Below are 24627 nucleotides of genomic sequence, written 5' to 3'. Positions count from 1 at the left end.
TGATTTAAACTGGATTATATGAGTTCTCTCTGCAGATAATCTGGGATAAGAAGAAAAGTGATGGATCTGGACCAAGCTTGGCACACACCAGCTGTGAATCCTAGGGGGGTTTTGGATGGTTGACCCAAGACTTTTGGGAATTGTAGTTCACCCATACATTTTCTCATGGGAGCATTCATAAAAAGAGAGAGAGAGAGAGAGAGAGACACCATGGTGTAATGTAGTGCAGGGGTTCATAGTCCCTCAGACTATTGAGGGGCCAGACTGTGGTGAAATAGTCCAAAATTAGGATTGTTGTTGTTGTGTGCCTTCAAGTCATTTCAGACTTAAGTCAACCCTAAGTGTAAAGTTTAGGACAGGGGCCAGGTCAATGGCATTGGAGGGCCGCATCTGGCCAATGGCCCTTAGTTTGGGGACTCCTGGTGTAGTGCATTATGGTTTCCTGAGTCCACCAATTTAACAAAGTTTCAGCCACAAAAACAAAGTTTCTGAAGTAGAACAATGACTTTCAAAGTAAAGACAACCCAATGAAACAGGAAATAAGACTTCCAAACCAGGAACAGATTTCTGCAATTATTATAAAATGGTTTATTATAAAAGCTATAAAAATTCGCCAAAAATCAGAGGATAAGGGAAATGTTCTGAGCTATCAGTGTTAAATGTGTTCTACCACTGTACCAAGTTTGAAGAAGATAGCTCAAAAAATGAGGGAGGGAGAGACCTGCAAACTCTCCCCCCCCCGCTGTTTTTTTTTGCCACTGCGCATGCACGTCCGCCATTAACGAATTACTTTTGAAATTAATGAATTTTCGTTAAATTTCGAAATTTTTGAGGGGCAAAATTCAGAAATGACATCAGAAACGAAACGCTAGCGCCCCCTACTTTTGAAGCGAGTTTAGAATCAATTTTTTCATGGATCGCTCAAGCCTAATGTCTACCTAAAGAAGGAACCTATATAAGGACCAAAATAACAAAGAGAAGATCTATCTTATGGACTAAAGCAATTTCAAAGATAATGAATTCTGAATTACAACAAGTTGCATGGAAGCACATTTGCAGTCATCAGCCTCATTGTTAAATTTTGAGGTCATGAAAGTATATTTCATAAGGGGAGAAGAGTTAAAGTCAGAGCATTCAAGAATGAGCACCAGTGTCAATTAAATATTGCATTTGCCTGTGGTTGAGTATTTGAAACACACTAATAAGTAAGGGTGAAGATATAGAAAGAGCTGCATGGTTACGACAAGCCAGAGACTTCAGTATTAGTCACTCATTCTATCCATTAATAATGAAAGAGAGTTCAGACAGATGCAATTTGTGAATTTTTTGAAAGCCTATGAGATAGATAAGCAAAAGACAGTACTGGCTATGCATAAAAAATTGAGTAGAACTACAACTAAAATAATCAGATGCACAGATAGATCAGCATCATATTGATGCATATTAACATATCCTAAACTATGAAAAAAAAACTCTGTGGAGTTAGTAAACACAGTTGTTAATTGATAAATTGACTATTTGAGTGCAGTAGAAAAAAACCTCCCCATGAGCTTTTCTCCATATGGCATGGAGAAAGACTCACTGCAGGAAACTGTTTTGATTTTATATAATCATAAAGAGAAATGTGCCAGTCTACAAAGTATAGCAGTGTAGAACATTCTTCTTGGACACAGTGGGGATACCAAATATAGACTCCGTATGTGCACAAAGTGATTATCAATGACAGCATAACTTGCATAAGACCCAGATGGGAACACAGCAAATTTATTAGAACCAGGCGAATTAAAATCCCAGGGCATACACACTGAGGAAAAAGGAGCCTCTGGACATGCAATAGAAGCCAACATTTAGCCAACTGCAAAAACAAGTGCAAATTAATGTGTTAAGAGGATATAGTTAACAAAGAAGACTACTGTTTGCCTATCACATACAGCAATCCAAACCACTGTCCTAAGAAGACATTTCACAGACTTCAGAAAGAAAAGCCAATGAATGAATGAGCTGAGGAACACAGCAGTATAAAGCCAGATCCAATGTGAAAGAATACTAAAAAATAAGGATAGAAGTATCATGAAACATTTATACCAGGAGCCAAACAGAGAGCTAATCATCAAATGAAGATGATTGTGAAACTGTCAAAACATGAAATTAAAACTGGATGCCAGTTGTCTGAAAGAGACTAAAGAACATAGCACACTGTTACCTGGCAATCGGAAATGCAGAAACACAATAGATAGAGTCTAAAGTGCCACTGTTGCTAGGTTAAATATTGTAACACACTAGGCATGTTATAAGAGAACACCAAGCCAGAAGTATTGGAATATAGTGAAAGGGATCACGATGTGTTGTTTGAAGGGAAATTTACACCTCAGATTACAGCTTTTTGCAAGCTTTAGATGTGGCCTAAGAAGATATGTGGATGCAGCTTCAGATGGAGACAACTCTGACAAGGTCTAGCAGAAAACAAACTTTATAATAGAATCTGGAACAAAAGTGCAATATATGACAGCACAGGCCAATAAAAAAGGAATATGACTTCAGAGGTTATTGAACACCAAGATGTGAATAGACCTACACAATTTTTGAAAGTCAACCAGGATATATTGCACTTACTCAGAGAAAATCAATCCTAGATCCACGGACATACCAAAGGCGTGACATTTATTATTTAAAAAAGAGGTTTATGGGAACAAGATACATTAATCATGCAACACTTTCCCACCAAACACGTTAGCATATGTTTTGGAAAATTATACCTGTGCCCCCGGTGGCTCAGCATGTTAAAGCACTGAGGCTGCTGAACTTGCAGACTGAAAGGTTGCAGGTTCAAATCTGGGGAGCGGAGTGAGCACTGGCTGTTAGACCCAGCTTCTGTCAACCTGGCAGTTCGAAAACATGCAAATGTGAGTAGATCAATAGGTACTGCTCTGGCAGGAAAGTAACGGCGCTCCATGCAATCATGCTGGCCACATGACCTTGGAGGTGTCTACTGACAACGTCGGCACTTTGGCTTAGAAATGGAGACAAGCACCAACCTCCAGAGTCAGACATGACTGGACTTAATGTCAGGGAAAACCTTTATCTTTTTTGTTTTACCATAAGCTCCATGACACAAATATATCTGGCTAAGAAGTCACTAAAGGGTCAAAATATGTAACAGCAGGGAAGGGGAAGTTGGCTTGAGTTTGGAGAATTGGTGAGAGAAGAGTTCATGGAAAGCAGCAGCTAAAGAACTATCTCAAGGCTAAGGGCACTTCCAGACAGGACTAAAATCTGTGCCAAAACAGGTTTAAAAATCTGCTTTGGTGTCGAGTTTAATCCCCACGCCACCCAAAAAACCCAAGCTTTCGGGGGGGGGGCATGCAGTCCCCCCAAAACCCCCCAATTTACCCTTTAAAGTAAAGTAAAACATACTTGGCCACCTTAAGTTACCTCCCCCCCCCCAGCGCAATGGGGACTTAACCCCAGATGGTCCCAGAACTACCTTGTAGTGAGTCCCCACAGGCCTAATACCCCATTAAACCTGGGCCTTTCAGGAAGGCCCAAGTTTAATGGGGTATCTAATTCAGAGCAAACCAGGGAATCCTTGGTTTGTTCTGAATTAATTCAGTTTTATTGGAGGTGGCGGTTGGATGGCTCCAGTAAAAAAGAGACAGGTCCCGGGATAGGGGCCTGTCTGGGTGGGCCATAAATTTATATAAGTTTTTACTATAGCAGGAATATGTGTTAGTATAGGTTTTTTTAACTAACTTCCTTTTACTGAAAAATTTCAAAGCATTACATCACATTGAAATAAATCATATAATCCAACAAAATATAAATTGCAATTCTTCCATCCCTCCCCTCATCCTCATAACTGCATAACTGTAATGTTCACAAGTAGACATCTAAACTTATGACCAGTCAGTTCCTCTTTTGGTGCATAGAGGCATAGCTAATTGACCACAAAAACTGGGTCAACTTATCCATAGGCCAATATAAGTACTGCACCTCAACTCTTTTTTCTTTTAAAGAACTATGCCCTTCTTTGAATGGCAAAAGTCCTTACTAAATGCCTGGGAAAGAAAACAGTGGTTGCAGTGGTCAGAGATCTAGCCCCCCTATTTGCCTGTGAAAGTGCTACAGCTTTCCCCTTTCTGCATGTTTCATATCAAATTCCATAATTTTGCCTCTCAAACTTGCCCTCAATTTATACACAAAGTCGATTTATACATAGCTATGTACTATAGCTGTTTTCTCCCTCAAGGGTGGGTATTCATTAATATTTCATACATGAAAATTGGGACAAATGTGGCTAAGCAACACTGGTGTGTGGTCAAAGTTGTTAAGGAAAAAGAAAAGCTAACAGAGGTTGCAGCAGATTCCTTCTGCCTGAGTCTACTGGGAAGGGTGAAATGCTGTCCTTCTTTTGCACATTGAATTTATTTTATAGTAGTTGAAGTAAGATGACAATGAAGGGGGAAGGTGAGAAGAAGAGGAAGAAGAGGAAGAGGAAGAAGAAGAAGAAGAAGAAGAAGAAGAAGAAGAAGAAGAAGAAGAAGAAGAATCTGGGATGTTTTGAAGATAGTTGGAACAATAGAGGATTATTTAAATCTGTTCTATCAAAGTGAAAGATATGGAGCCTTAGCTACTAAATGCTACAAAAATTAAAAGCTATACACAACAAATGTATTAATTAAAAGTCTCAGCTACTTTAGCTATTGGTCATTTTATCTTTTAAAAGAGAAAAGCATTTAAATTTATAGGAAGTTATGGCCATTTCAATAGCTCAGAAAACCGATCTCTTTAAATGAAAATATGCAGCAATATCTTTCAAAGCTCAAAAAAAACCTATTTACATTGTGATTGGAAAGTTGGAAAAGTTTCAGAAGTTCACCTGGAAGAAAAAAATAAATTATCTTTATTCTGTGTACTTAATCAAGCAAATGGGTGTATGTGTTTACATTAGCTGAAGACATGGGTATGGAGTGGAGCATTGTGTGCAGAATGTCAGAACATGGCTGTATGGTTGTAGGTGCTTACATTCTATTTTCCAAGCATAAGAGGCAGCTGTTATGAAAGTATCCACATTATGAAATATTTGAGGCCTCAGGGTATATTGACCTGGATATTGTATATGGATATTCAAAGCATGATTATAAGGTTGTGTGCTTATCCACTTGCCAAACGGGACAACACTGCTTATAAAGTTTCACATTATGAAATAATGATTCTAGACCTTACACATCCCCTATAGATTCACTTTCATTTCTTGTTTTCTCATATTTAGTACAATTTAGCAAAATGAACAGTCTTGTCTAGCCTCATCTTCTCTCTTGTAAAAAGGTACTGGAGGCAGTTTATACTGAATCAGTCTTTAGTACACAGTGATAACATTTAATGGAGGGAAAACCCACTTAAATGTAAAGAGGCAGGAACTAATAAACCTCAACTACATCCTAAATACTTTCATATGTGCATGGAGATTTCTGGTGTAACTACAGCTCCTTCTGCCTCATTGCAAGTTAGTGCAAACATAATCACAATTGCTTGGGCAAATGTAGGAAGAGAGATTTTGGGACACCCAGAATCATGTAGTGCTTTGAGTATTGGACTAGCATCCTGGGAAACGGGTTTTGAATCCCCTTGGCCATGGAAACTAGCGAAATGTGTAATTATATGGGAAATTTAGAACATGTTATAATAGTTAAGACATAACTTACCTTGCAGGGTTGGTGTGTGAACCGCCATTTTGTAGCACTTGGAATCTGACATCAAGAGAGGAGCTAATTTACATAGCAGCGACCGGATTGGCCATATGTAAATGAGTGTGTGCCAGGGTTTAAAAGTGTTGTTGGCAGTTGGCAGTTAGGGAAGCAGCTGAACATTCTAAAGCAGTTAGGATGGGGAAAGCTATCTGTTAGGACAGGATAGTTAGTTGTCAGTGAAGATAGGTTAAGGAATGTGTTAACAGAAGATATTTGCTGGAATAACTAATATAATAAGTTGAGAATAGTCAGAGTTCTGCCCCTGCAAAGTAAAAAGTGTCCATTGTTGTGTTTGCAAGACTGTGTGAGAGAAAGTAATACTGTAACATTGTATTTCAACGAAGAAAGCAAACCTCCAATGTAACCAACACGCTTCCATGCCAGACAACAATAAAATAAACTTTGTAACTGTTTTGTTCAAGAGAAGGACTGTGACTCTAAAACACTGGGTGACAGTTAAACAGAAGTTTTTCCTTTGAATGTGAAGAAACCTCTGTGAAGAGGATCCCACAGATTAATCTCTGTGAAGAGGGATCTCCATATATCTATTAATGGCAGTGATTGGGATGACAAGATTATCCTCTGCCTGAAGTTGAAGAGGCATGTTGCAAGGATCACTTCAAAAAGGCACAAGAGCGGCTTCTCAAACAGGCAGGGGGAAATCTCTCTTTCAAGATCCCAACCACTGCCACCATTAAATGTGGGACACCGTGCCCAAAGCCCTTTTCATTTAGGCTAAGAGAATCTTCTTAATATCCCACACCTTTGCCATGCCTTTTTAATATGGAATCTCTCAAATCCCACTATGGCAGGGGGCAATCCTTCTTTCAGGATCCCAGCCACTGCCAGCTATAAACACTTGAGCATGTGCATGCGTATGTATGAGATAATGTGGCACTGAGGGGAAGTATGTGAGACAAATCTTCCGTTGACTCTAGGTAGAGCGATTCACCACTCAGGAACACTGTCTTTATTAAAAAACAAAGGATTATTTATTTATGGTTTCTTTAATCCAAAAAGCGTAACTTGTTGCAAAGGTTTACTTCTTCAGTTTCACTTGTATATAATATAGATAATATCTTTCATTCTTTAACATCAACCACTTGCCTGAAACTTTGTCTCAACAGTATTCCTTTTCCTCAGCTCTATCTCACTGGAAACTTAAACCTAACCGACTTCAGACATCTTCCTTCTAGCTCACCGGCTAGAGAACTTCACTAACTGACTACTTTTTAAAAACATTCCCTCCTTTTTCATCCAGCTAGCTCCGCCCTTTTCATGCTATCTTCGAAATAGTTACATTTCTACAGAAGCAGCTACGTTACCATGGTGACACATAGCCAATCAGCAGTAGTTAACTCCTGCCCACCTTTACCACTGAATCAACATTAAATAACATAGACAAAAATCCCCAATAAAATAAGGCTTTCCGTTACATATGTCTTCACAGAAACCCACTGGGTGACCTTCAGGAAGTCACTTTTTTTTCAACCTCAGAGGAAGGCAATGGCAGACCTCTTTTGAACAAATTCTGCCAAGAAAACCCTGTGATAGACTCACCTTAAGATCATCATAAGTTAAAAATGACTTGAAGGCACATGAGTACAATAGCAGTGTTGCAAAAGAGAAGTCATAGTGTGTTAGGGTAGGGAGGCATAATGCAAGAACTTCCACAACTTGGGGCCCTTCATTATAACCCAGGTTAAATTTCCCCAGACCAGGAAAGCATCTAGCCAGCCCCCCCCCCCCAAATCCCAGGGTTTAGGCCAGCTGTGTGGCCTCCACTCTGAGAGGAAATGGGATTAAAAATCTTAATCCCTCTTTGATTGAAGGGCCCTTGCTCATGCACAGAACTCTTTGGTTGTCTGAGGAGCGGTTGGCTGGGGAGCTTTTGGATTGCTCTTGGGATGCAGGTGTTTGCCCAAAGGAAGGCTGAGGAGTTATCTTCTAGAGTAGACCTTTCACTTCAGCTGGGCCTGCACCAGGTTGCTCCTTCTTTTTCCTTTTGGGTCAAATTAACTTAAATAAAATATAGATCAAATAAGGTGGCCCTTATTTCTCATTATTCCATGGATGACCATCAGTGCCTTTCAATTTATATCATCTAGATATATACAGCAAGAACAAGAACAACAGTTCTAATACCAAGTACTAATGTAATTGTTGTTGTTATTTTTACTGCTTTCAGGTAAGAAAGATTTACAGAGAACTTACAAAGAACTGTAATCTAAATACAGTAGAGTCCTGCTTATACGACCTCCGCTTATCCGACACACCGTATTATCAGACGCCCGCCCTCACTCACTCACTGACTCATTGGGCTGGGTCCTGGTTCTGCCCTTGTGGCCAGAACCCGGCCCAGTAAGTGGGCCAGCAAGCAAGGAAGGGTGAGCGGGCAGCAAAGGAGGAGGATAAGGGAGGCCGCCACTGAGAACAAGGGAAGCATGCTGCCTTCTTCGAGCTCTCTGTGGCCGCCTTTTCTCCTCCTGTCCGCGCCTCCTTGCTCGGGCGGCTCCTTGGGCTGCTGCTGCTGACTCCAACTCCCACGAGTCCTCCCTCTCTCCCACCCTTCCTCCTGGCCTGCCTGCTCCATGGGCCATGGTGCCCAGCGAGGAGGACCAGCTGGTCCCCAAATAGGTGAGCGGGTGGGCCTAAGGCCCAAGGGCACCGGAGGCGAAAGGGACAGGGTCTCAAGGGCAAGGGGCACCTTCTCTTCCTTCTCTTCTGCAGGCTAAACATGCCCAGTTCTTTAAGCCGCTCCTCATAGGGCTTGTTCTCCAGACCCTATATCATTTTAGTTGCCCTCCTCTGACCATCTTGACCAAACTTTCATACGGCATGTGAGTTCTTGGAAGGTAAAAGAAGTTTAGAGGGAGGGAGGGAGGGACGGAGGGAGATGTTTGACTGTTGGACTCCAATTGTGGCTTGATTCTCCACTCACCCACCTACTTGAGTAAGTCACACACTCTCAACCCCAGAAAAGCCAATGAAACAGGAAATAGCACTTTCAAAGCACAAACTGATTTCCTTATTCAGAGGCTGATGGCCATCTGTCAGGAATGATTTGATGGTGTACTATGATTTCTGTTCCTGGGTGATAAATGTCATTTCCTAATTGGTTCTGTTATAGAAAAATGGCAACATTTATGACACTGCCTGAACTTTGTCTTTGTGCAGGGGGCATGGAGCACATTATGGTTTGCTGGGACACTGTCCACCAATTTAACAAAGTTTCAGCCACAAAAACAAATTTTCTGATGTAGAACAAGTAAAGACAACCCAATTAAACAGGAAATAAAACTTTCAAGCCAGGAACAGATTTCTTCAATTATTAAAAATGGTTTATTATAAAAGCTATGAAAATTTGCCAAAAATCAGAGGATAAGGGAAATGTTCTGAATTTTGGTGAGCTAGAGTGTTAAATGGGTTCTACCACTGTACCATGTTTGAAGAAGATAGCTTAAAAAATGAGGGTGGGAGAGTCCTGTAAAGTTCCCCCTCAGTGCTGTTTTGGCCACTGCGCATGCGCTCCCGCCATTAACGAATTAATTTTGAATATTTTGAATATTCTTAAGTTTTGAAGATTTTTTGGGCCAAATTTCAGAAGTAGTTTCGAAACGAAGCACCAGCACCCTCTACTTTAGAAGCGAGTTTAGAACCATTTTTTTTTCATGGATCGCTCATGCCTAATAAATATATTTAAAATAAATCTAGCCTCTAAGTTAATAAAAAGGATGTGTACTTTAACCATATAATATGATTGTTGATATTATAAATTAACTGAAACCAGCCTAAGGCAGAGTGATAATATAGTCTGCATTCAATATATTCTGCATTCAAAACACCATCTCTCAATATATATACCATTTTGAAAATATTTTGAAGAATGCTACAGTTATCCTTCATCTGGTTAAAAAACAATAGGATTTTGTATGCTTCCACTCAAATACAAAAGAGATCATTTATTTTGTCTTTTTTCCTTAATGAGTTTTTCTCAGATGTGAAAAGGCAGAAGGAGAAGCAGGAAAACAAATGGAAGATGTCTAGGTATTTCATAAAGTTCCACAAGGCAGTGCAATTGCACAGTAAAAGTTTTATCTGGAAACATTCTTCATGTCTATTCAGTCAGATTTGCCAGTGGAACCCAGTTATTTTCCCCACAAGACACTCTGAAGAAGAATGTGCTATATCACTCACCAAAATAATTTGATATAGCTACTATTACAACTAGGTGTATAGTCAAATCACGAAAGACAACTTATTTTTTAGTAAAGTATCACAATAAACAAATTCATTTTCTCTGTGAAAAAAAGGATATGTTATTTGCAAAAAGTATTTGCAAGTCTATACTGCACACAAGTGGTCGGTAAGGGAATATATGTAGTTCTGTGCCGACTATAGTAAAAACAAAGCAAACACCAGCAACCTTTTTCAATAGAGCAGTAGAAGCAACAGATACAAACATGTGACAACCTAATCTTTTTATATGTCTATTCAGAAGCCCTAGGTAAGCAGGGACAGGATTGCATCTAAGAGGATTATGAAACTTGGCGTTGGATATTATGATTAATATACGGTATACCAGATACCAACATTCAGTTACAATGGGAGAATCCTGAACAAGAGGGAGCAAATACACTGGATCTTACTATATGTAGAATCCATCTCCAACAGAGGTGCAACAATTAAAATTTGGCAGCCGTTGCCATGTTTTACTTTATAAAACTGGCTCTGTTATCACCAAATGTGTCAGTATAGTGGTTTCTTGAAAAAAAAAACACCACTGATTATGCCTGCAAGGTGGCTTTAGCCTTGCACAGGATCAAAGTGGCTCAGACCTTGAAGATCACATTCTTCTTTCTATGCTAGGGAAGAAAAAATTCCTTGTTTGTATGTCCAGTCACCTCACAGCCAACAAGAAGTGTGCTTCCAAACTCCATTCAAGACCATTAAAAACATAACCCAGCCTTTAAAATCTCAAGAAATTATTATTTATTTGCACCTATAATGGATTTTTAATGTATATGCCTGATCAAGAAGCCTTTGATCATTGGTGTTTGCACAATGCATTTTGCACGTTTGCTTAGCCTTTAAAAAGGTATCACTGTAACATGTGTTTTGGGTTTTGTTTTATTTTGTTGTTTGGCTAATATGGTTGTCTGTCTACATGTAAAACTTGAATAGATTTTCTTGGATCCTCTTTGAATCTCAACATTGTCCTTCCCATCTCAAAACAGATAATGATAAGGGCTCTTTATGGGTTTGGTTGGTTTATTGATTTGCAAACATCTGCAGCCTGGATAAAAAGGTGCCCTGTGGAATGGAAACCTATGTGATGAAAATAATAACACTGGCCAACACACATTTTGGTGCCTCAAATGTTAGACCTGCTGCTTCCAAATATGGCACCAGTTTTTCTCTATCTTCCCTCATATTCCTATGAAAAAGGGAGCTTGCCCTCTATTTTAGTGTCCTCCAACCAGACTACAACTATTAATTAAAACTCCTTGTTACGGTAAGACCCTCTGAATATAAACCTCCAATGTGTTTCCTGATGCTTGAATTTCACATACATTGATCATGTTATCTGTTGGGATGAGCAAATCAGATGAAAGGGAACCAATTATTGGGATAATCTGGGATTAATACTGTATGACAGAAAAAAAGGGAATGTGTATTGAACTAAGACCATATGTTTTGAGCTGAAGTGTTACATTCTTCTGCATGCTTACAAAAGAAAACAAGTTGTAAAGAGAATATATGTGGAGCTCTAGAAATCATTGGAGTGTCTCATTCTGGACATCCCAAAAGTTGCACCACAGTTTTGTTACAGAAATAAAATTCTTTTCTCCTTACTCTCATTGCTTGGATAATTGGACCATCTGCTAAGTAAGGAACCTCACTCTAGTGACATATACCTCTGGTTGTTCAAGGAAATCCCCCAGTTTTGCTAGCTTCTCTACAGTAGTTGTAGAAGACATAGAACCTCTTCATACAGGGATTTTTTTTGCCCCTTTTTCCATTTGTTGACAGGACCTTCTGGGCGTCAATCAGACAACACTGGTTTGGCCCCACCCACATTTCTCCTGAGGTGGAGGGGAAGCATCATTAGATACTTCCTCCTCCATGACAGAGGAAAGTGTTTTTCAGGTACCCACATTTTCTTCTCCTTTTCCCCATATGATGGGAGAAAGGGCAGTGGGGAAATGGGCCTTGTCCCATCCCTATCATATGATGAGAGAAGGAGGGAGATGCGCAGGGCACCACAAGGCATCCCATGCACCTACCGTTTTGCTGACAACTGCTGTGAAGAGGTCCATAGTCATATTCTGCATTATTCTAAAGGACCCTTCAAGGGCATTTTGTAAGGAGGCACCAAGGGACTATCATGGGAAGTAGGTTAGGAAAGTCCTGTTGACTGAACACACTCCCAACCGCACTTCTCTAAATCCAATCCTATTGGTATTAATTCTGCTATAAAGATTTTTAGGCTGTTATAATGCTTAGCTGCCATGAGACCATCAGCCCACATCTAAATCTAAATGTCTTTTTACACACTCTTTTCTCAAATGTGCTAAATGAGGATGAGCAGACATGAATTGACATTAAGCCACTCTATACTATGTGACATTTTTGACAGGTAATTAGAGTAACAAAGCTAGACATTGTCTATGGTGAATTAGGCAACATAAATAAATCATGAAAAAAATGTAATGCAGAGAATATCCTCTATTCTTCTTAGGCTAAATCAATTTTTGTGTTATTTTATACACAAAACAGGTGTTACGTCCATGAATATTTTCCTTACCCAACCATGACAACTGGTTTTTGTAATATACCTGCTTTCCCTGCTTGCCCCTTTGTAGCTCTTCATATTTCCATTTCCATAGAGATTTCTCTGATTTTACCTTCTCTATTTCTTTTTCCAGAGCTGATCGGATCCTACAGTGTAACAAAAATTATCACAGAACAGAAGGATAAAAAAATTACCATGTTTCAAGGATTATATTGTTTGACCTGTTCTGCTGCTGTTGTTGCATTAGCACATAGAGAGAAAGATTTTCAAATGCACCAGGCAGCCCAGTCTTGATTCTCAGTGAGCCAAAGCATGCACTTTTTTTGCTGATTCTATCCTAATCATTTCTGTTGGAATACAGAAGGTTAAAGCACATAGCAAATACAAATACATTATTCACCGTACTGTGGAAGATTCATTGTCTGAGGTTTAATCCTGTGCTTCTTCCACAAGATATAAAGAAAGAACAAGACTAGTGATCCTCTTTCTTACTAGAACTGTATAGAAAGTAACTGCTACTACAGCAGAACCCGATTTAAACGGGCGGACCCAAACTCGGATTACCCGGATTAATTGGATAACCCAATTGTAGGTCCAGGAGCCTACTGGAGGGAGGAAACTTTTCCCTCCGGCAGTTGCTTGGACCCAGGGAAGCGCGAGGCATACTGCTGTTTAGTGACATGCCTCACTCTTCCCTAAAGGCCCAAGTGCCGGGCGAAGGGAGAAGTTTTCTCCCTTTGCCCAGCGCTTGGACCCAGGGAAGCACGAGGCATGCCACTGTTTAGTGACATACCTCGCGCTTCCCTAAATGCCCAAGTGCCGGGCGAAGGGAGAAGTTTGGACCCAGGGAAGCATGAGGCATGCCACTGTTTAGTGACATGCCTCGCGCTTCCCTAAACGCCCAAGTGCCGGGCGAAGGGAGAAGCTTTCTCCCTTCGCCCAGCACTTGGACCCAGGGAAGCGTGAGGCATGCTGATGTTTAGCGATATGCCTTGCACTCCGCTAAAGGCCCAAGTGCCGGGTGAAGGGAGAAGCTTTCTCCCTTCGCCTGGTGCTTGGACCTAGGGAAACAGGCCACGATCGCAGGCCGCTTCCTCCTGCCTCCTCCTCTTCTCTCACAAGGAGTTCCTTCTCGCAAGAGGAGAGGGAGAGGGAAGTGCCCTGCCTCTTCCTCCTCTCTCCTGAAGGAGCTCCTCGCGAGAGGAGAGGGAGAGGCCGGAGGAGGCAGCCCATGATCGCTGCTGCAGCAGCGCTCATGGCCTACTTCCCTGGGCCAAACCCTTGCCCCATGGGAAGCAGCCCACGAGGGCTGCTAGGCAGTGGTGCTCATGGGCTCCTTCCAAGGGGTGAGGACTCCTTTGGGAGGGGGAGGAAAGGGGGGCCCGGCGGCCCCTTGGATAATCCAGCAGATGGTCCCAGATGGGAGATGGTTTACCGAGGTTTTACTGTATATCATTGATAGTCCTTATGATTTTTTGATGAATTGAAATGCAAGTATCTCCAAGTGTAGAACAAATAAAATCTGCAAATATGAAACTTGTCTAATATCCCTACATAACTAAAGCAGCACATACAGTAGAGTCTCACTTATCCAACACTCACTTATCCAATGTTCTGGATTATCCAACACATTTTTGTAGTCAATGTTTTCAATACATTGTGATATTTTCGTGTTAAATTCGTAAATACAGTAATTACAGTAGAGTCTCGCTTATCCAATGTAAACGGGCCGACAGAACGTTGGATAAGCGAATATGTTGGCTATTAAGGAGAGATTAAGGAAAAGCCTATTAAACATCAAATTAAGTTATGATTTTACAAATTAAGCACCAAAACATCATGTTATACAACAAATTTGACAGAAAAAGTAGTTCAATACGCAGTAATGCTATGTAGTAATTACTGTATTTACGAATTTAGCACCAAAATGTCACGATATATTGAAAACATGACTACAAAAATACATTGGATAATCCAGAACGTTGGATAAGTGAGTGTTGGATAAGTGAGACTCTACTGTACTACATAACATTAATATGTAATGAACCACTTTTTCTGTCAAATTTGTTGTATAACATAATGTTTTGGTGCTTAATTTGTAAAATCATAATCTATTTTGATGTTTAATAGGCTTTTTTAAAATCTCTCCTTATTATCCAACATATTTGCTTATCCAACATTCTGCTGGCCCGTTTATGTTGGATAAGTGAGACTCTACTGTATTAACTTGTGGAAGTTAATTTTCATAAATACATCAACACACAATGACCATGAACCACACAGTAATATCAAGATGGTATAAAGGTGTGTTAGATAATGAAAAGTCACATAATGGCTGGGACAGAATACAAAAGTCTCAAGATAATAATGTCATAACATTAAATAACAAATCATTCCAATCAATGTTGAATATCTACATTTCTTTCTCCAAGAGAAATAACTGTTCCTTTTGTTTCTTAGCTTCTCTTGGTGCCCATTTCTTTTTTAAAAATTGAAAAGTAAAAGTATGATTTTTCTCCTACATGACTCTACTTCCCTGATACAAATCTGGACTTGAAGAATTGAAATTATTCGTTTTTAACATAAACAACATAATCAAAATGAATTCTAACCAGAGATGCACTTTGCAGTTTCTTTAATATCTAGTCCTTATACTGGAAGAGGGAAGATGTTTATTCATAAGACATTTGATTGATATTTTATTTTAATGTTTTTTCTGTATTTTAGTTTAGCTTCTTGATGATGCCTCGCTAAAATCTTCAGTGTACTCATCCAAATGTTGTATGCAAGCAAATATAAGATCTAGGGTCTCTTTACATGGGCCCAAATTTGGCAGCAGCAAGGAGTTTTTGATAGTTTTGCCACAGATCGCGATGGCTTTCAACACACTCTGGAAAAGTACTTCTGTGGCAGCTCTGTGGAAAAACTGGAAAAAAAACTTCTGCCATCGCCAAAAAATAGCAGGCAGCGAAAGGCAGGAAGCACCCCATCTCTCAAGACAAATCAACAGAGACAGATGGCTTGGCTTCTCCAGTGTGATGAGGTAGGGAGGAAGCTGGGATGGTGCGGGGCATGGGCCAACAGGTCCCCCCACCCCTTACCTGGGATCACTGCAATCTGCAGTGACTCTCGTGGTACATGCAAGGAAGTCCCTAGTGTGATACAGTGAGTTTACTTTAGGACTAGGATTCTTAGAAACCAGGCTCTGAATACTTGTTCAGCCATGAAAACGTACTGTATGAGCTTGGACAAGGCATACTTGCAACCTTAGAGGAAGCAAGTTGCAAACCTCTTCTGTATAATAGTGCCGAGAAAAATCCCATGATAATAGTTGAAATAAATCAGAATGAACTCATGGCACATAACAAAGCAAATTTTTGTTTATGTATGTATTAGCAATTCATTATGGGACTATTTTTGAATGAATGTGTGCAAGCTTATGCTTCTGGAAATATGAACACAGGTCATTGGGCATTATCTGCTGTACGTGTACACTGCCCTTAAGATAATATCGTGTCTCGGAGTAAATCTTTTCTGTGTTTATCTAGCTACTTACACACTTTTGCCACCTAATAAATATTCAGTATTGCTAGCAACAGCTGCTACCAATAAATGCCAGGATAAATTGCATTCAGTGCTACTCTATCAATAAGATGTTTTAAAAGGCTGCAAAAGAATCCCTGAAGCCCAATGATAACTTAACAGAGAATCTATAGAGACATTTTAGAAAGATAAGCCACAATTTCCCTAAGTTGTTCTCAACCACCACTTGCAGAGATAACAAGGCAGATACACCTAAAAGGACGATATGCAGCATGTCATAGGGATTTTGGTGCAAGGGGTAACTTTTCTATCACCACAGTGTACTTTATATTTTAATTTAAAACTTCACTACTATGATGTCTGTATTGCAGTATTTCTTGCAAAAAGTATTCCAGAAAAAAGAAATAATGTTTAACTTACTTTTGTTCTTTCTGCAAGATTTTCTGTGATTTATACATATGCAAAAGCAACACTGATATATGTACTATTTCATCATTTTGACAATGTATTGGGCTGTCTTTGCTTGTTAGAAAATCTTCATGAAAAACTGGAGTTTCAAGATTAATTCTCACATCCTGATGATCTTTTAAAGGATATCCATTTGCATAAAATTCCTGAAATGAAAAGTGCAGTTATTAGCAAAATATGAATTTGTAGGAGTTTTGTAATACATTTCTGTAAATTTGACATGCTGTGATGACAAGTGTTGAGCTGATGTTTAATATTTAAGCAGAGCAAGAGTAGCATAGTGGTTTGAGAACTGGGCTATGATTCTGTAGACCCAGATTCCCCACTCACTCATGAAAATCCACTGGGTGACCTTAGGCAAAGCATACTCTCAACCCCCTTCCCAAGACAATCTTCCCAAGAAAACTTCATTATAGGTTAACCACATGTCAGAAATTATTTGAAGGCACAACAACAACAACAACAACAACAACAACAACAACAACAACAACAACAACAACAACAACAACAACAACTTAATAGAAGAGAAGGGGCAAAGTCTACCAATATGGTGATATAGGCAAAGAGGCTGATCTTCTGACAAACATACACATTAGAAATATTCCAAACAACACACTTTAACTGGATATATGTCTATTCAGAAGCAAGCCAGGCCTGGATTTAGCAGGTCTTATTTCTAGGCATATAAGTATGGAAATCCAGATTACATGTGTTTAAAATTGTTGATATTTAATTTTACACATTTTTTTAAAGTCATGCATCCATTTACCTGAAAAATGTTTTCAATTTCAAAAATATTTTTGCTTTGGACAAATTTAAGAGAATCTTTCTCCAGAGGATCAATTTTTATCCAGCACTTTTCAGAAGAACCAAAGCTGCTTTTCCAAATGTTTTGAGTTTCAATTTCTGCCCTTTCGGCAAGCAAAGCTTCATTTATTTTTTTCAGAGAATTCAGCTCTTTCATTGACTCTTCCAACTGAAGCTTCAGTTGCCTTCCCTCCTCATAAGCTTTATTTTTTTCTGCTCTTATTGTGCTCCATTTCTTCCTCCAGTTCCCAGTGCAGTCTGACCACCAATGCATTTTGTTCTCCATTTGGGCTGCCTTGGCTTTGACTTCTTCACACTCCCGAAGTCTTAGCTCCTCACAAACTTCCCAATCAATGTTGTCATAAATATACATACATGGCTGATAGGGCAAAGGTGGAGAGACTCTCAGAGGTATTAAATTTGGATTGCTGTTGCTATATGTATTTTCATGATCTCTTTTTTCCATTTCATCAGCCTCCTTATCTTAGTTTCTGAGAAACTGATTCTCTTCCAATAAGAGTCAAAGTTCATGCTTTGGGATAAACCCACTAGTTGCTGCACCTAAAGCAAAATAGAATAAAATATTTCTAAACATTTCAACAAAATATTTTAAAACAATAATAAACAAATGTATACGTTTTAATCAGGACCATAAATATACTCTTTTTAATTAATTGCCAAGTTTCTGAATTATTTCACTACATCTAAGATTAGACACATCAACTGGTATGATTAAAGTTCGTTTAACCTTTGTTGTTATAACCTATTTAAAGAAGACAATAAACTAGATATACACAAAATCATTTCACACAGCTGTCCATACATTTCCTGTCACTTACTGAAATGTAATTTTTCTCCTGAATATCCTTGCATCAAGATCTCAATGGAACTATATCTATTTTAAAGGGGACAGAGTTGTATGTCAGATGAATTCTCAAAGCTAGTTCCATGTGAATGTTCAGATGAAAGATGATAGGAGAGCAAAGTCCTTCTTTAGGAATAACATACTCTTTATTTAATATAAAAAGACAGGAATGTCCAGATTTAGACCATATTATTCCTTACAAAAGTAGACTGCTTTTATTTGGACAGATTTAGAGCCTGTTTTTTAATATTATTTTTTATTTATTTTCAGTATGTTGTTCTATGTACAAAAAATTAGTGGAACCAAAAGCTGTATGTATATATATATGGGTGTGTATTTCTGTGTATATAAGGATTCCAGGTAGTCTGAATCGTGCCATTTGACAATCCCTTTACTCCCAATTTGGTATGTTGGGCTTTATAACTTCCTTCCATTATTAAAAGGAATGTTACTTCATTTCTTTTCTTTTTGTGTGTGAGGTGAAATCCAAAGAATGTTGGGCATAACTTTGTGTGCAATGGTCTGAGATCATAGAGAAGAGAGGTTGTTGCTGATTGTCAGTAATGTAGCAGTAATGGTGCACTTGCCTGTTAGTCCACTAGTTCCACCTGATACCTACCAAACATGTCATTTATTTGGGGAAAGAATAAGTTATCCACAGTATATTCAGCTGTCTTATTTCATACACAGCCAAAATAATTTGAAACTATGGAGATTTATTCTTCCTATGGGATTATCAGAACCAGATGGACTGCAAACAGGAAAGAGATGCTCATTATTTAGATTTTCTCAGTCATGAGCTACAAGATTGCAGACTGTTGCCTTTCATTTCCCCCCTCTTAAATCAGGCATATAATTATAATTACTTCCAGGAGGCTTGAAAATTGTAATAGAGATGGCTTCTTGGATCAAATATATTTCAGATATATAAATACCTTTTGTATTTATATAGTAATTGCATGAAAATAAATGACTTAAAGAAATGATGTGCCAGTTACAATTTTCCTAACATTTCATTGCAATTAATGAAAATTATGGTGAACTGTATTTCCTGTTAAAATGGTATAAGTCAAAACATTGTTTATTTGCCTTTTATACATAATCGTTCTTAATTTTGTTATCTCTTTCTCTGAGAAAGCCTAGTCTTTCAACAACCATGCCACCTTAACCATAACTAATCTTGTCTTATTTTAAAATTAAATAGGGCTGGACTTGGCTAACACCAGAAAAGGAGACTACAGTGCTAAGAAGTACCAAGGAGGTCTAGGAAAGAATCCATACTAAAAGCATAGTGAACGTTTGTCAATCAGTCAGCAATACCGCACTTCATAAATCAAAAGTCTGACTCAGTATGAAGGAGCCACCTTCATTTGTAATCTTTTAAAAGGGGGGGGGGTCTTTTTGGAGGACAAAAGATAGGGTGTTGATCAGGGTCCCATACCAGGAAAATTCAACAAATGCTATGTTCAGCAAAGGATATGAGGGATCCTCTAACCATTGCAAGAGTCTACTTTATACCGTGCAGCTGTGGACAAGTCTGCATAGGGATCACCAAACTCAGCGCCCAGACACAAATCAAAGAACAAAAAGGCACTGCAGACTAATTCAACCAGAGAAGTCAGCTATAGCAGAGTATGTGATAAACATACCTGGGTACAGAATATTATTTGAAAAAACAGAAATTCTGGACCACTCTGACAATCATTATGCCAGATTACACAGAGAAGCCATTGAAATCCACAAGCACATGGATAATTTTAAGAGAAAGGAGGAAACCATGATAATAAACAAAATCTGGTTACCAGTATTTAAAAAAACAAAACAAAATTAAGACAGTGAATAATGAACACCACCCAGAAACAAGAAAACTCCAGAAACAATCAAGTGCCAGTTAACACCTTCCAAACAGAGCATGCCTCCAGGCAGCAAAGGCCAGGCTACATCTATGCAGATACCCTCACTGATTGTCTTTGCAGCTTCATGACTACTCAATGCTATTCAAGCTTGCTAATTGCAACATTCACACTTGCTTTAAACAGATAAGGGTTCTTTCTCTCACCCTGCACATTCCACAGATACACTCCACTTGCTTCACTGCAAACAGAACCTCTGAAGTGCCAGCCACAGATGCAGGTGAAACATCAGGAAAGAATGCTACTGGAACATGGCCATACAACCTGAAAAACTCACAGCAACACAAGGTTCTTTATTTATATAAGCATTTATGTTCAATCCTTCCGTTCTACCGCCCCATTAAAAATAACTAACAAAAAATGACCCACAGCTTACCAAGTAAACACAGTCTAATTTAAAACAATAGAAGGAATTAATATTAATGCAGTCAACAGTAAGAGAAAAAATATTCCTTTCCACTTTGTTTCTTTACAGCTGAACATTCTCCAAATCGTGGACAACAATTAGGAATTGTACAGAAGTCTGTGTGTTCCCATCTATCATCGAAAACACTGCAGAAATTATTCATACTAGCCTGCAAGGATGAAGATCATGAAGATTTACATCCCCAATAACACATGCCAAGTGTTCTCTAAAATAATGGATGCTAGCAAGAAATGAGAAACCATGGTGGCTAGTGAGTGGGGGTGATGAATCTGCTTAGGGCTGAGTCTGAACTCCAAAGGATCTATCCAATGTACTGAATCTACTGAGCTTAGAACTTTGTATAACTTCTTCCAAGTTCATTGAACATCACTATTTCTATGTCAGTCAATGAGAACTTCTTGTACTGCTAGCCTACTGCTTGGGGGAGGCAGTAGAATGAATAAGGGAAAAGGCAATTTCCCCCTCTCATATATTAAAAGCATTATCAAGTGACAGAAAAGAGAATAACTAGAAGGATTTAAGAATAGCAAAACACCATGCCCCACCTGGGAACCCCCAAAAGTGATATTCATCTCCACTTTCTCTAGAAAGCTTAAAGTCAATGTTCAGACAACTTTCTAAGGAGAAGAACCTTGTGTACCCTCTCTTGTGGCCTTCCAGATTGATGACAGGCAATGTGCCCTAGTAGCACCCAATCCCCAGATTTCCCAGAATCTAAAAGATATACAGTGTTTCCTCACTTATCACAGGTGTTATGTTCCAGGACCACCCGCGATAAGTGAAAATCCGTAGGGACGCTAGGCTTCTCCTTAGGAAGTAGAAAGGGAGGGAGGAAGGGAGGGAGGGAAGAAAGAGGCAGGGGAACATGGTGCCGCTTCCTTCTCCTCCCACTGCCATTTGGGCTCCTTCTCCATGCCACCGCCCACACCCAACTGAGACCACTGCCACAGTAAATAATTTTTATGATTTATAATCCTTTTTAAGTGTTTATTTAAAAACCGCAAAACAGAGAGTCCATGAAAAGCGACCCGCGAAGTAGTGAGGGAACACTGTAGATTCAGTTGAGAGTTCTTAAAAGTTCAGTTAACTCCTTCAGAAAGTTAGGATTCAATGTAGATTTAGGTCCGACACTTCTCCTCCCTATGACTTCCCCTCACATATTTATACATAGCTATGATGTCTCCTCTCAGCCTCCTCTTCTGCAGGCTAAACATGCCCAGCTCTTCAAGCCACTCCTCATAAGGCCTGTTCTCCAGACCCTTGATCATTTTCATCACCCTCCTCTGGACACATTCCAGCCTGTCAACATATCCCTTAAATTGCAATGCCCAAAATTTGACACAGTATTCCAGGTGTGGTCTGACCAAGGCAGAATAGAGGGGTAGCATGACTTCCCTGGATCTAGACACTATGCTCCTATTTATGCAGGCCAAAATCCCAACATAGATGGATTCCACTTGCCCTGATAACGTTTCTCCATCTTGGCAATGTCCTAATGAAACCTTTCGCCATTTTCGTCACTTACAGCATGCAGGCTGTCTGGAAAGAAATCCAAGTGGGAATGAAGAAAATGTATCTTCAGTGGCATGTTGCACTTGTTGATTTGTATGCCTGAAGCAGACTTTCAACCTGTTGGACATCAGCTTCCATCTGCATCTGACCGCCATTATCATTTACATCCTCTAGTATCCATGCCTCTGGCATGTCCAAGCAAGTTTCTACATGATCAGAAATGTATTCTTGTGGTATTTTAACAGACTGAGTCTCTGTAACATGTTGCATAATGTTTGTTATAGCTGTCAAAGATTTGAGGAATCTAAAAAATCATCCAAGTTACCGTTGAACAAGAAAATGTTTCAAATTCCACAATAATTGAAAAACAAAATTGGCTGTTTCTCAAAAACTTTACGTGATGTGACAATTTTGACGTTATTATGTGATCAGCATCAACAAAACTATTTAGACACAAAAATTGTGAAGTAAACAAAAACCTGTTTTTCCAGTTTTGCTTAGGAAATCCTGTCTTGATTAGAAATCAACGGGCATCCTTTTTTAACATGGTGTTGTCATTGCCTTTAATAATGATGGATCTCCATGCTGTTTGTTCTGAATAAGGAGCCAAAACTGCCTTTTGAAATGTTAATCCGCTAGAAAGACAGTGCAGCTGTGCTCCAGATCCTGCTGTGCCTTCCAATATTTGTCTTGGCATAAGTTGATGTTCCCATTTAAACATTTATTTATTTCTCACATATCAGAAAGATTTCCTCTTTATTCGAGAACCACTGTACTGTTCTTGGAGAACAAGATAATAGTATATGTTTACTACATTTGAGAGAAGACAATGTGAGATGAGTTTTTTTGCAGCTGTTTCAAAATATTGCGATTTTTCTTCCTGAAAGCAATGTCAAAAAGCAATGTAGGGATTTCTAAACTGGTTTACTGAAAAGGGTCATTGGAATGTTGTATTATCTTAACAACTGTGCAAACTGCAAATTATTTATCAGCCTAGAGTTTTGGAATGGGATAGGTTTGGCTCAAGAAACTAAAATGAACTGCAACGTGGGCTATGTTGTTTAGGAATAAAGGGAAATATATGAGAGGCCATGCATGTTACAGAAGGAATGTCCAGATAAAATTTGTATTTATAACAGAAACAGATGTCTTTAGACCAAAATTCTTGCTGAGCAGTTCTTTTCTTTGAAGGTGGGCATCATGTATTCAATCTTTAAGTTTGTATATTTGACTTTGCAACATGGTGTAGCTGTTACCATGCTACATATAAGCTGCTGTTGTATGAGGTCCATGATACTTTTCACTAAATCCCCTTTGCTGTCATAAAACAAACCAATCGCTCATTCTAGTGAGGTGGTTTGCTGTTGTTTTTTTTTATTAATTCATTGGTCTTGAACTGAAAAGGAAACTTCTAAAATGAACATAAAACAGCCTATGATTTAATTTTTATATTGCAGCCCCTATGTATAGTAATATTTTTCCCCAACAGGACATCAGGACTTTTATTTATTACAAAGCTTAAAAATTGCACTGTCTTCTCTAACATTGGTGCCAGATACTCACGAGATAAAAATATGAATAATACTGAATGAAGAACATAAATTAGATTTTTCTATTTACGGTTACAATATTTTTTTTTTAAAAAAAGAAACAAGACTTTGGGAAAGAAGTAGGAAACACAATGTAATTACATTATCGTTCTTTTTGCCAGGAAACATAAAAATTGTGAATAAAATTAGCATATTAGATTTTTTAGAAGTCAAAAAGAAAATAATAGACTGCCAAAAGTGTGGTTATCAAAAGAAAGATGAAATGGAAAAGAGAAGAGCTATAGTTAAATCCAATGTAATAGCACACTCCAATCCCTCTCTTATTTGAACCACATGATTATGCACCTTTTATTCATTCCTCATGCAAACCACCAACACCAGTTTTTTTTTCTTTAAAAGACATAACTGTGAACACCCCTTACCTTGTAGGTTTATGGTCTTCCTTCTCAGTCCTGCAGACATGTGTAAACAGAGTTCCCTGCATCTTTTTCTTATCCGCTCTGGGGACTGACCAAACAGGCTTAATTCCAGCATTAAAGCCATTCCAGACACTAAATGGAAAAGAGACTCCAATAGGCTGGACTTTTTCAAATCTAATACCACAACACTTAAAAAAAAACATTTGGAATCCCAAACTTTGCTTCACCCTCCTATATGGAAAGCATGGTTCAATCCCTGCTGCTTTTCATAGAGGATACATCTGATCATTGAGGAGTAAGGTCTCTTCAGTCATTGCTCATTTTTCTCATGTACATAAGATGGATTCATACAGAAAATCATTATTGTACTATATCGTTTGAAGTAAAAACGAATGTGTAAATATAGAAAGACATTACAGAGAAGCATGGTGGAAAAACTCTGCTGCCTTCAGATCTCTCTCCTTTAGATGTCCACTAAATACAAGTATATGTGACTTGTGACTATAACTGGTGTGTTTATACCAAAGTGTTTTATATTTTATTACACTTTATCTTTATGAATTCAGACAATTTATGCTCA

The 24627-nt window shown here is 38.8% G+C and overlaps 1 protein-coding gene across 4 annotated transcripts in view; it reads right to left on the bottom strand.

Annotated features, from left to right (window-relative positions):
- ccdc102b (coiled-coil domain containing 102B) overlaps positions 1-18107 on the bottom strand; it is a 34104-nt gene extending 15997 nt beyond the window's left edge. For 2 of the 4 annotated variants that reach the window (XR_010006062.1, XM_062980574.1), the window contains exons 1-3: positions 17324-18107; positions 16507-16700; positions 12587-12689 (exon numbers count right to left, since the gene is read on the bottom strand). Coding sequence is in view for 2 of the 4 variants with exons in the window: in XM_062980574.1 (XP_062836644.1) it covers positions 12587-12689; positions 16507-16700; positions 17324-17827 (801 nt within the window). In the remaining 2 variants the exon portion in view is untranslated. Of the gene's footprint in view, positions 1-2756; positions 6670-9689; positions 12690-16506; positions 16701-17323 lie in introns of those variants that run through there. The other 2 variants (XM_062980572.1, XR_010006063.1) reach the window with 2 other exon arrangements.
- Positions 18108-24627: the final 6520 nt, after the last annotated feature.

The sequence above is a fragment of the Anolis carolinensis genome, chromosome 4 (genome assembly GCF_035594765.1).
Source record: "Anolis carolinensis isolate JA03-04 chromosome 4, rAnoCar3.1.pri, whole genome shotgun sequence".
Classification (NCBI taxonomy): domain Eukaryota; kingdom Metazoa; phylum Chordata; class Lepidosauria; order Squamata; family Dactyloidae; genus Anolis; species Anolis carolinensis.
Note: the sequence above shows the minus strand (reverse complement) of the source record. Positions and strands in the feature narration are given on the sequence as shown.